Consider the following 12,250-nt stretch of genomic DNA (forward strand, 5'->3'; position numbering starts at 1 on the left):
AGCCTAGCCCTTTTAACACATCCATGGCCTAGCCTAGTACTTGGGGTGGGGCTCTCTGAGTTTTAGGGAGGTATTGATGACTAACTAGGCTACAGGTTTACAGTTGTATTGGCAGATTTGCAGTCCGCCAGCGTCGCACGGTAGGTGGCGCCCTTGTGACGTGGAATTGCTACTAGCAGCAACCAAGCGAAGAAGTCAAGAAGACAAAAAAGCCAAAACCCAAATTTGTTGTTGTTCATCTGACATCTCCTGCCTCCGCGATTTCAGATTTTTGGGGAAAATGCAACTGTTTCTGAATAGCGCTTTTCTTGATAACAACACATGATGGTTTCTGTACGGGAGAACTGAGTGTCAGAAGCAACGCTGTTGTTTTTTCCCCCGACTTTTTGTTTTGAATGTAGCAGCTAGCTAGTGTTAGCTCCTAGGCTTGTCTTGTTAGCGAAGCAGGCAGCAGGGAAGACTGGCTTGTCAACGTCCCATGAACCGTGTGACCTGAGATAAACCAACAGCCGTCCGTCCTGTACAATCAGATTGTCCTGTGCTTATCACAAGGTAACCCGCTATCAACCGATGTGACTGTTTGTTAACAACTGTCTGTTGCCTGGGAGACATGTCATATACCTGGCTAGCGTTAGCTAACGTTAGTACAATGCCGACAACGGAAGCCCAAACAGACCCAGGCCAGCGTGGCACTGAGATGGGCAAAATGGACATTAACAGTCTATATATTAACACTAAAGTGCTGTGTCTCGCACCAGATTCTGCTCAGTTCAAACTCAAGTTGCAAGTCAATGCAATTAATTTGCAGCGCCATCTTGAGGTCGTTCGGGCACCTTTGTAGAAGAATGTGTAGCTGCAGCTGACATGCAGAGAAGATTCCCTTTAAGAACACCTGTCTGCATCGCATTTCATCTGCTCTTTCTTGGGCATTTAAGCTGATAACCTTTATTGACAAGAGCCCTGCAAGCAAACAATTGGCATGTCTTGTCATGTTAACACAATGTCAGATTAACTGATCTAGTGTGTGTTTTGAAAGGTTTGAGATGGGTAACCTGAGCAGCAGGTTCCAGTCTTCCTCTCAGGGACCAGAGGAGGTTGTGGAGGGAGCGTGCACCAGCCGCAAACATGGCTGTGAGTGTAAGAAGAGGAAACGCAATGCCCACTGTGACTGTGACAGTGAGCAGGACGAGGACGACGATGCTGTACTAGATACACCTCGCAGGCAAGAGATGAATGCTATCCAATAGTCCGATATAACAGCCAGATAACAGACATATAACAGTGTCAGATCTCATGTAGTTGGTCATCTTTTGTCTCAGCCATGCCTTTGCCTCTCCTCTGCTTTTCAAATTTGCAACAGGAAGAAGTTGAAAAGCACATCGAGATACATCTATCAGACCTTGTTCCTGAATGGGGAAAACAGTGACATTCGCATCTGTGCCCTGGGACAGGAGTGGAATCTCCATAAAGTGTACTTGTGCCAGGTAACACACGAGGCGCGCACACACACACACACACACACACACACAAACAACAAAGATAATATAAGTCTATTGTTTAATGTTGTTTAATACTTATACTTTTCTTTCTTTCTTTCCAGTCGGGGTATTTCTCCAGCATGTTCAGTGGCTCTTGGAAGGAGTCCAACATGATGGTAATCAACTTGGAGATCCCAGACCAGAACATCGACACAGAAGGTGAGCAGCTCAGTCACAGAAAATAGCGATGGCGTGAGCACTTTGTTTTGCTGATGGCACTGAACTGTTTTTTGTGTGTGTGTGTGTGTGTGTGTGTGTGTGTGTGTGTGTGTGTGTGTGTGCATGTGTGAAGCTCTGCAGGTGGTATTTGGATCCTTATACCGGGATGATGTTCTGATCAAGCCCAGCAGGGTCGTCAGTATCCTGGCCGCTGCTTGTATGCTGCAGCTGGTCAGTAGATTGGAATCTGTGTCTCAACTGTGAAGTTTCCATCTATTATACCGAAATTAGATTGTATACATGGACAGGTGTTACCAACACATGTCAACATATCTCATCCTAAAGCTCTGACTCACTAAAACGCTAAAACTAGCATGTCATTTCTCGTTGCAGAAAACATATAGAGAAGGTAAACACTGTCCATCTGCTTTATATTACAGAGATCATAATGATAGAAAGCGGGTTGAAAATCAGCAATTACCAAATGCTTATGTGGTTCACAACTAACAGAGTAAGGTAGCTGTTGGTTGTAAGCTGCCACAAGACCTTAGTGAATTATTTAGATTGCCGTTCTGCTGCTGGCAGTAAATTGTATTCCCGGGCAGGTGGATTTGTTTTATATAAATGTGATCAGATGATCCAAAATCTCATGAAGTGCTGTGGGTTCTTGATGTTCACAGGATGGCCTGATCCAGCAGTGCGGAGAGACCATGAAGGAAAACATCAGTGTGAAGACGGTGTGCGGTTACTATTCCTGTGCTAGTATCTACGGCTTGGATTCAGTCATGAAAAAGTCAGATTTTAATTAATTTAATTGATCTCAAATCACAATAGCGAACGTACATATGACGTTTATGGTGTGTATACTTGCATAGAGCATATTTGTGCATCTGTTGTTGTAGGTGTCTTGAGTGGCTTCTGAACAACCTCATGACTCACCAGAACGTTGACCTCATGAAAGAGCTCGGGTATGCGTTCTCAATATTTACATCTTCTTGAACCTTTTCCTTGTTTAATAAAGACATAAAATCAGATTGTATACCATAAAGCTCTTGATTATGGTTTACTTGAGCAGAATAACCAGCTTTCAAACCACAGTGTAAAGTCTGTGCGCTGAATGTCTCCGTGCTTCACCTACAGGGTGGAGGTGATGGAGCAGCTCATCCACTCGTCTGACCTGTTTGTCATGCAGGTGGAGATGGATGTATACACAGCTCTGAAAAAGGTACAAGAACAGTCCTAACTTTTTGGATCCCTGTCAGATACACTCAGTATATCTCAAGTTTGTCATATCTCTCTTCATTATTCTCCCTCTGTCTCCCTCTGTCTGTAGTGGATGTTTCTGCAGCTCAATCCATCGTGGGACGGCCCGATCAAGCAGCTTCTGGCTGACGCCGATGCCTGGCTTTGCAAGCGCAGGACAGGTAAGGACACTTTCACCCCCCACCCACCCACTCCTGTTTTCTCCCCAATCGTACTTGGCCAGTTCCCCCTGCTAGGCGGTCCCGATCGTTGCTCCACCCCCTCCGCCGATCCGGAGAGAGTTGTAGACTAGCACATGCTTCCTCCAACACGTGCAGTCGCCAGCTGCTTCTTTTTCACCTGACAGCGAGGAGTTTCACCAGCCGGACGTAGCGCATGCATGGGAGGATCACGCTATTCCCTAGCCTAGGTAAACCCAGCCCCCACGTGATCTGCTCTCAGAGTTCCCAGTCACTAGTGTAGTGACTGAGAACAGGTCTGACTGAGAGCAGGTCACGTGGAGGCTGGGTTCACCCAGGCTAGCTATTCCCCACCAGTTCCCCTCCCCCCGAACAGCACTAGTGCAGCGACCAGGACACATACCCCACCGGCTTCCCACCACCCGCAAACATAGCCCAATTGTGCCTGCATGGACACCCGACCAAGCAAGAGGTAACATGGGTGCTCGAACCGGCGACCCTCGTATTGGTAGGCAGGGAATCTACCGCTGCACTAGTACCCGGATGCCCGATAAAGACACTTGTGTTGTGACGTTGTCTCTTTATACCCAGTCTGTTCTGCTGCTCGATGCATAGACGTTTTACTTTCTCTCCATTTGACCTTTTTCTACAGACCTGGGTGAGAAGGAGCCCTTCTTGAACTCGGAGGAAGGTGTACCTTTTCTTTCTGTTTTCAAATATGTCCGCCTGCAGTATATCATTAACGACCTGGCCTCCGCACGCATCCTGGAGAGAGACAATATTCTGCCCCCAGGTAAGATGGGGTTCTACCTGAACCTCATTTTCATGAACAATGCATCTAAAAGGCGATAGCAGATAATCGGGGTGTCTTTAGATCCTGGGGGGGGGAATCCTTAAATTGCATAATCTAAAACTCAACACCTTAAAGGGATACGCCACTTTTTTGGAAGTTTAACCAAGATACACCATGCCTTACCGGCACTGTCCGCTCAGTTTACAGTGAGCTACAGTCGTGAAGTTAGTAATTATCGCCATAGAATGGAGGCTAATGGTACAGCTGTTAAAAATCTGCCAAAACACACATCTCACGGCGCCAAAATACATGTTGTGCTTCGGGTACTCAACACACGATGAAATGTTAATCCAAAATGCACATAATCTGTCTTTTTGGAAGGAAAAGAGGTCGGCGGCCATGTTTGGAAAGTAGTGCCGGCTACCTCTTTTCCTTCCAAAGACCAATTATGTGCATTTTGGATTAATATGTCATCGTGTGGGGATGTGGCAAATGAGCTTAACTTAAAAAAAAAGTGGTGTATCCCTTTAAGCGGTCTTGAATTAGGGCTGGGCGATAATTCGGTGACACGTAATTCTGCTGACAAAGTGCTGAACACTGAAATCTTTTTTTTGGTTGCTGCTAGCACCTTTCTGCACTTCATGCTCTATGGTACATAAGGACGTGCTAGGAGCGCTCCTCTTCCCACCACTGTGCCTGGCTAGTGTTTTTGGGTGGAGCGCTCTGGGCGCCGCCCACCTCAAGTAGAAAAGAAAACATTTAAACTTTTGGAGAAGAGCGCTGCTCATCAACGTCGAGCGACCAAGCAAAATCGAGAAAGAGGCGGGACTAAAAAGATCCACAAACATGGCGGAGGAGGGGCTCTGTGAGAATTATTAATTGTATTAATTGTATCCTCTTGTTGAGTTGATGTTCGCTTGCCATTTACCTTGTATGCTAGCTAGAGTAGCTAACGTTAGCAGACACACAGCGCACGGAGCCGACTCTGACAGTTGGAGTCAGCTCCGTGCGCTGGGTAAAAATCACACCCAGGTGTTGAAGTAAGCGGTGCAGGTTTTGCAGGTCGGAGCCGTGCGTGGCTGCGTGCGGCTCGATGGAACCTGAACACACACTATAATGCAGTATTCCATTACATTGTTCTAACGGCTCTTTCCAATGTTCACGTTCTTCTGTTCATACCTCATATTCCAGATTGTCTAACGTCGGTGTACAAAACCCAGTGGTTCGCCATGCTCCGCACAGAATTCGACAATGACAATGGGTAAGAAACTGAGACCTGACTGAAATTTAATTTCACAAGTCAGTGTCTTGTCAGCTGCTGTGTCATCTTGATGCTGCCGACTAAATCCTATAAAGTAAATAAAATGTTAACGCTGTTGACGATGATGAAAGTAGCTCTGTGTCTTCAGTCCCCAGGAAGCGAACAAGGAGGAGTTTGAGCTGAGCAGCATGCGGTGTGGCAGGAAACTGACTAAAGATGGGGATGTGAGTGGGGCATTCTTCTCCCTGTTAATAAACACGGTTGCCATTCATAATGAAAAGATCATATTTTCTATACAAAGTAATGAGCGATGTCTTTCTCTCCTCAGTACTGCTGGCGGTGGACAGGCTTTAATTTTGGTTTTGACCTGCTGGTGACCTACACGAACCGCTTCATAGTGTTCAAAAGGAATACGTTGAGTCAGCCATGTGGGGGCGCTGTGAGTCTGCAGCCGCGGAGGCATCTGGCATACAGGTCAGCCTTCTTCTACCTGGACAGATCGATCATTTGTTGGTATCTTGAGTATTCCAGGATGTCATACTGTTTTCCAGGTTGAATGAGAGAAAAATTCTAACTGGATAGTATAGTAAAGAAATACCTACAACAGGTAGAATATTATATTGAATATTGTTATGCTAACACCTTTTGTTTGTCTCCCCCCCCCCCCCCCCTCATACTGTGCTCCAGTGTGCACACAGTTAGCTAGTAGTGATACATACTTTTGAACCATTTTTGTCCTTAATAAGTCTTTATGAATCTGTGGTTTAGAGACTTTTTCCATCATGTTCAGGCACCTATTCAGACCTTTATAATCCATTAGTGAGTTTTTACAGCTCTAGAGCCTATATTCCCATGTACAGTTTTCATCTAGAAGTTAATAATTGTGATAAGTAATAACAACAAATAACAAGTTAATTTATTTTGCATTTGAACTATGATATCAGTAGTTGTCAGTCAACAGCAGTTTTGCTTATATTCTGTGCTTGGAGTGGGGAGGGGGGTGTAAGCACTGAAAAGTTTCTCTAGGAATGTTTACTTCTCTCTAGAACTCACCGTTTGTCCATCAGTCACACACTCATGTCTGTCTGCTTTTCGTGCCTCGAGCGCTCGTCTCAAACATCAGTCTGATTCGACTCTGTTTCAAATTAAAATGCATTTGATGTTTCTTCTTCTTGAGAAAAGTTGAGACATCCTAGAAATAAAAACATATTGAGCTTTTTAATTTAGGACAGCTGGATTTCTGTTCATATCATGACTGTGATTGCAAGCAGGCAACACTGAACTGAGTCTGTTTTAAATCTGACCACATGGTCAAATGCATTTAGACATTTTGGTGAAGAAACGGTGAACTTGGAAATCCGGTATTCCTAATAAATCAGATCCCTCTCATTTGTTAGTAAAGGAGTAATACTAAGTAAGGCACTGGGTAGAGGAAGGCCTACCTGCCATTACTGAATATCTACAAGTGAGGTCAGATTTGGATGCTATCCATGGCTGGTAAGAAGTGAGCCACGGAAGTTTTGCATATACTTTCATGTTTGTGGTTGTATGCAATTTTTGCGACCCATTTAATTTCTAAAGCTGACTCAGAATTCTGTCAGTCTGGCTGTTCAATACGAATATTTGACTATTTTTTTCATTTTCTTTTTTAATAAGACTATATACGAGGGATCAGCCGAGCAGCATTTTGGTAAACAAACCGTGTCACTGGGTGGCAACGGCAATGGAGCCTGAGCTTTGGGAGGCTTGAGTGTCTGACTCTAGCCGGCTGACTTTACATTTTAAAAACTGCGACAGTTCACACAACTTTAACACGACATGCATATGTTATACATCAAACTCTTGAGCTACTTCTGCTCTCACTCAGAATGTCAAAATATAAGCGATGTGATGTAGTTATCTATATTAACGTTTGTTTGGCACAACTCATACGAATAACTGCCGTGGGGGGTTCCGCATTTCTGGGTGGCAAGTGACATCACGCTGATTCGTCCTATATTGGGAGAAACCCAGTAATTCTATGTCAAATCAGACATTAAGCACCCCCATATAGCCGGAATGGAATGATCCTTGTTTCATAACATTTTTCGACTATTCCACTGTGTGGCAGTCGAATCAGACTCTTTCGAAAAAATCGTTGACTATTTGGGTTCAGTTAAGGTGAGTTTGAGCTTGTGTTGATACAGAAATGTTATCTGCTGAAAGTGTAATAGGAACCTCATTCTTCCTTCCAAGACCGCAGTTAGAAAAGTGTAACTGAGCTGGGTTGATTGGCATAAATCATTAATATGAGGTGAACCATAGGTGTTTGTTTAATAAAACATGTGTGTTTATCCAACTCCTTTGCCCATCTCTCTAGGTTACGTCTCGCCTCGTTTGATAGCAGAGGAAAACTGGTTTGCAGTCGCTCGACGGGTTACCAGCTCCTCACCCTCGAGAAAGACCAGGTCAGTCGCACCTGTTAAGACCTGGTTTTTAACATGCGTCTTGGGTGATCCAATCACAAGTGGACAGCTCTACAGTATGTCAGTTTACAACCACTATAATCTCTCAGGACACATTTTTTACTTCCATGAAAATCTGTCGGCAGCGACACATTAGCGCGTTTACACTACAAAAGCTATGTGGTCAAATGCGTCCCAGACCACCTCGCCAAGTGGTTTGAGTGATTGGATCACAATGCGTCTTGGTGGTCATTTACACTTGTATTTAGCACTGTCCACTTTGTGATCCGATCGTCCGAGACACATTTTAAAAGCAAGTATAAACAGCCTCAGTGAGGGATACTAACCACATCTACTGTCCTGCTGTTGCTGTGCTCATGACGTGCTGTTGTGGTGGAGTTAACCTCCTTGTCCTTCACTCACTCAGGAGTATGTTGTGATGAACCTGGACAGCCGCTTGTTGTCATTCCCGCTGTACGTGTGCTGTAACTTCCTGTATACCTCGCCCCAGCTGGACCAGCGGCCAGACGCCTCCGAGCAGGAGAGCAGCAGCGCCCACAGTGTTTCTTGATACCCGTTGGACCACATTGAACTGCTACCATTCCCCGGGTAATGCTTCACTCATCGGTCATTACTGACACACACTTGACCTTCGGTCCGACCGGCCCCACGGCTCCTCAAACACCCGGTGGTGGACATCGGACATGACATCTGCATGCTTGTTGTAGCTCGGTGTAGTGTTTAGGGCAAATGTTTTGTATCTCAATATTTAGTGTTTGGGCCCAGCTATACACGGGGTATACCATTGAAACAAAAAAGCGATATATGGATATTCCTTTTGCCTTCAGAGCAGCATCAGTCCTCCTCGGATTTCTGTCCTGTACTGTTTGTACCGTGACATCGGACCATTCTTCAAGAAGGAGAGACTTCAGAAGCTCCTTCCATAAAAGCTCTCAGTGATGTTTAGATCTTACAACTGGGCTGTGGAAGGGACTTCATCCTGGTGTTGATGAATGTGTTGTTTAGTAGTGTGTATCCGGGCATTACCGTCTTGAAACATGGGAACAGTGAGGGAACGCCATTGACTGCCCACACGGTTACAGATCCACTGTGAAGAAGGCAGTTCTTTGTGTTTCTCCAAACTCCAGTCCAAACCCCGTCCAGATTTATGAAAGAGGCAGAATCTGCTCATCAGAACAGAGCTCCAGGCCCGTCTCACCCAGCAACATTAGCCAGCATAGCATAGCGAGCTAACTTTGGGCTGAACCCTTTTCAGTTCCATGACGGTGGCTCACTTTTCAGCGGGGTTGATCGTCATGGTAACTGAGGCTGTGTTACACCTACAGTACCCTGCTCTGGAGCACGTTATGTCACCTGATCAAGAAGAGGATCTCATGGACATGATCAAAATAACCTTTTATTAGAGAAATTCAAATTATAAAACCTGATATGCATTCAAATGAATAAAGCACGCAATAGAAAGAACTGCAGGGGGAAACTATTGAATTAATCTGTTTGCAGGGCAACAGTGTTTAGAGACCAGCAGAACCACTCTGCTTTCCCCGAAGATTTATTACATCAGAGATATAATAATGTTTGTACTATTTCATTTGCCCATGCTGCCTTAAATACAGCTTCTATCAAATAGTTGGTAGCTTAGCCTTAGGCTACATTATTTGATTACAGTTCAAAGCAACAGAGTTTTGCCGGTCTCCAAACACTTGTTGTTACCCTGCAAAGTCTTATACCACTTTCAAACCAATGACCAGGGTCAGACCAGGGTTACTTGACCCATGTTCAATCCTTCTTTTGTTAATTCAGTAAACACTGGTTCATCCCTGGTCATGACAATCCAGATATGACCTCTACAGCAGTGGTTCTCAAAGTGGGGTCCGGGGTTCCCCAGTAAAAAGGGGAATACATTATTTTCACTATAATTCCATCAATAAGTATCACAATGACAGAATGTATGACTATTTTTGTCATGGGTTTCATACACTTTCTGTAATAAAACATCTAAAAGATAAAATCTTATCAGATGGGGGACCCTGGGACAAAAATCTTATCAGATGGGGGCCTGTGGTCTAATTTATGTCAGTTTAGGGGTCCTTGACGTGAACCAGTTTGAGAACCACTGCTCTACGCTCTCTGGTGAAGATCCGACATCTCTCTCTCTCTCCCTCATTACACAAAGAGGTTGAAGACGATGGCATTTCTTCTCTGGCTTGTCCAGAGCTGGAGGAGAGCTGACCTGGATCTGTGGACTGTGGTGCAGATCGTAATAATCGTTTTTTTCTTGTGGTTGGTTGTGGATCTTGGTGTATTGTGTCTTCAGTGCCGTGTGTGTGTGTGTGTTCGGCGGATGCCCCTTTGGTTCAGCAGCCTTGTTATGTTCGTTATGCACCCCCATTCATAACCAATGAGATGTGTCTGTCCCGCCCCTCAACCCTTGTCCGACCCACCTCTGGAGGTCGCTCCCCAAGCCGGGTCGACCCACCTCTGGAGGTCGCTCCCCAAGCCGGGTCGACCCACCTCTGGAGGTCGCTCCCCAAGCCGGGTCGACCCACCTCTGGAGGTCGCTCCCCAAGCCGGGTCGGGCAACGTGGGTTAACCCTTTCAAACACTAAATCAATGTGGGACTCGCCCTGGTTGGACCTCGGTCTGAAATAGGCACGACTGTTAATTCAATACTATCCCTGCTGTCCAGTTCTTTCTGTTTCATATTGTCGACTTCCTCTTTTTTTGCGATGCAGTTTATCTGTTCGGCATACTGTACTGCATGTAGTCAGGACTTTGGCATTGTTCCCCTTACCACATTCATTGCTTTTCATTTGCTTTTGGTTTTGACCTGCTTTTTGGGGTACCGACTTTGGCGTCTCAACTGTTACTCACCTCATGTTGCTTTGAAAACTCATAGAAGTGTTGATTGTCAGACTTTTGTTTGAAAGTTGCCACACACTGCTAACTCGCATTCTGCTTAACTCATTGAGTGCCAAGGACGGACATGTTCGTCATTTCAATTAGTAACGTAGAGTGCCAAGGACGGACATGTTCGTCAATTGCGTTTTTTGACGGTGGGGCGTCGATCAAAGCCTTCTGCCTCTGATGTACAAATATTATAGCTATTGGATGTGTCTAACCTATTTTACAGAACCCTTAGGTGGCGACAGTGCTCTCCACATAACAGAAAGGCAAGGAAAAAACAAAGAAGAAGTCGTTATGGAAACGGAAATCGCATCGCATCCGTATGCATCGATATGCTGAAGCACGTTACTGCAGCTGTGCCTGCAGCAGCCAATCTGCTCCCACAATTGAGCCGCTCCGTGTCGGTTGCGACAGCAAATCCGCACATCCACACCGTGGAGTTGTTATTATTCCCAACTGGAAGCATCGTTGCCGGTGACAAACACACGCGGAACGCTGTAAAAAAGCAGGATGTCTAGCACCCTTCACTGTGCGCACAGCAAACTCAGCAGAGAGCCACCACAGACAGGAGGAGGAGTGTGCAGTTGAGGCGAGGCGGGGCGGGGCGGGGGGGGGGGGGGGGGGGAGGGGGCACGCAGAGCAGCACACACACAACACCCAGACAGACCCAGGCAGCAGGACAGGATTGACAAACGCAAGCCAGAATATCCGATGCCCACCAGATGACTCAGTGAATGTGCTTGAAATGCTGCATTTCACAAAAGGCGGAATAACTCAGCTTCTAATTTGAAAAGTGTCTTTTTGCTCAAAACAGCCTATCTTCTCCGGCTCATAACTAAAGAACGGAAAATGGGATCAATAAACTTTTTTTTGCAGATGATAGAATAGAGTCTCATCGTTCTTTGTGCGTGTTCAGTGTTTACATAGTAATATCACACAATATTCTGTGGGCCTCGAGAAATCACTGAAAACGCTCTGAAACTCTGGCACTGGGAGCATCCGTTCTCCAAAAGTGGCTGGCACTCAATGAGTTAATATGACTCGCTTGTGTAACTGACATTGTAATTATGATGAGTTGTTTTTTATTTGAGGGTTCTATTATTTATTTGTACTTCATTTGTATGATTTATTTTTGCAAAAGAAATGTGTATAAAACCTTTTGACTGCCAATAAAATTGCCCACCCAAGTGGGTTATTATGGGGTGCTATTTCTCCAAAATATGTCTTTACTACACTACAGGTTTTTTTTTGTATCCCTCTGTACTTTAGCTATGACAGGCAACAGTTACTCCTGATTACTATTGAACATGTCTTCAGACAAAGTTTATTGTTTATTTTATCTGAACTGGAACAAAGACAAATGTTGGTAGAGCAGACTTTTTAGAGTATGGTGTAATGCAGTGATACTCAACTTGCGGCCCGGGGACCATTTTCTAATAATTTCACGTTAGTTTTTATTGTGAATTAGAATCTAATTCACAATAAAAACTACGGTGAAATAAAGTTTGACAGCTCCAGATAAATTGTCAAATACCACCATCTACTTGCTACCCACTCGCACTTATGCATGTACTTAACCTAACTCACTTAACCTAACTATCCGGTGTGCACAACATTGTCAGACTTAACATCGGCTGACCCCAAAAACCTACAATCCGCTACAGAAAAAAATTATATTGTTTGTTTAT

At 44.9% G+C, this 12,250-nt stretch overlaps 1 protein-coding gene across 1 annotated transcript; it reads left to right on the forward strand.

Moving 5' to 3' along the window:
* Positions 1 to 432: 432 nt before the first annotated feature.
* On the forward strand, positions 433 to 11,127 carry gmcl1 (germ cell-less, spermatogenesis associated). Its single transcript, XM_083657922.1, has 15 exons — positions 433 to 552; positions 1,037 to 1,222; positions 1,361 to 1,484; positions 1,601 to 1,697; positions 1,831 to 1,928; positions 2,378 to 2,490; positions 2,600 to 2,665; positions 2,838 to 2,922; positions 3,031 to 3,121; positions 3,792 to 3,932; positions 5,124 to 5,193; positions 5,342 to 5,417; positions 5,522 to 5,667; positions 7,553 to 7,640; positions 8,065 to 11,127. The coding sequence occupies exons 2-15, from the start codon at positions 1,044 to 1,046 to the stop codon at positions 8,206 to 8,208; spliced, it is 1,518 nt and encodes a 505-aa protein (XP_083514048.1). The 5' UTR covers positions 433 to 552; positions 1,037 to 1,043; the 3' UTR covers positions 8,209 to 11,127.
* Positions 11,128 to 12,250: the final 1,123 nt, after the last annotated feature.

The sequence above is a fragment of the Poromitra crassiceps genome, assembly GCF_964638095.1.
Source record: "Poromitra crassiceps genome assembly, chromosome: 21".
Classification (NCBI taxonomy): domain Eukaryota; kingdom Metazoa; phylum Chordata; class Actinopteri; order Beryciformes; family Melamphaidae; genus Poromitra; species Poromitra crassiceps.